The sequence below is a fragment of the Pichia membranifaciens genome (genome assembly GCF_001661235.1).
Source record: "Pichia membranifaciens NRRL Y-2026 unplaced genomic scaffold PICMEscaffold_4, whole genome shotgun sequence".
NCBI lineage: Eukaryota > Fungi > Ascomycota > Pichiomycetes > Pichiales > Pichiaceae > Pichia > Pichia membranifaciens.
Window position 1 is genome coordinate 1475910 of NW_017566985.1, and position 635 is coordinate 1476544.

Sequence of the window (635 nt, forward strand, 5' to 3'; positions counted from 1 at the left end):
AGTAGCGTTTATGGTTTTTCATCTGCTGCACCACATGGTGGCACACTGAGCCAAGTGATCCCTCGTCGTGTCTCCTCTGTTATTGACCCATCGGTATCTCCTAGTGATCTTGAATCTTCTTCTGCTGATTCCGTCGCCTCTACTGAACTGGAAGATTCCTTCGCTGGATGTGCTCCCCCCGTCTGAAACTCAAGTATTATCGTATAAGGAGTCTCTTGCTCACCTGACTGACAATATAAATCCTGCTGCAAATGAAGCTCAGAAGCTCCCAGACATTTCCACCAACACTTTTGATTACCAGGAATCTGATCGTGCAATTGCTCTTGTTGATCCTCCTTCTGAGAATCCCGCAAGTGTTCCTTCTGACGAGGACCATATCGTTGCTTCCTCTGAACCTTATTTTCCGTCCGCCTCTCTTCCGGATTGTGTTCCTGATGCGGTACCTTCCGTGGTTCCAGTGCTTAATCCCCTCCCACGCGTCTCTTCCCAACTATCACTATCATCTGTTGCAAGTGATACCGAGCTTTTAGGCCTTCTTCAAGATGATTCTCCTCCTGATGCTTCGGGCAATCAAGCGATTGCAGATTTTTCGCTTGCTCTTGATCTTACTTCCGGCCCAGTCTTAGTCCGTACTA

The 635-nt window shown here is 47.9% G+C and overlaps 1 protein-coding gene across 1 annotated transcript; it reads left to right on the forward strand.

The window, feature by feature from the left end:
• Positions 1-6: 6 nt before the first annotated feature.
• Positions 7-625, forward strand: PICMEDRAFT_73649 (hypothetical protein; the record flags this gene model as incomplete). Its single annotated transcript, XM_019164542.1, has 2 exons — positions 7-169; positions 258-625. Coding segments are annotated over 2 exons (531 nt in total), but the record flags the coding sequence as incomplete, so codon positions are not given.
• Positions 626-635: the final 10 nt, after the last annotated feature.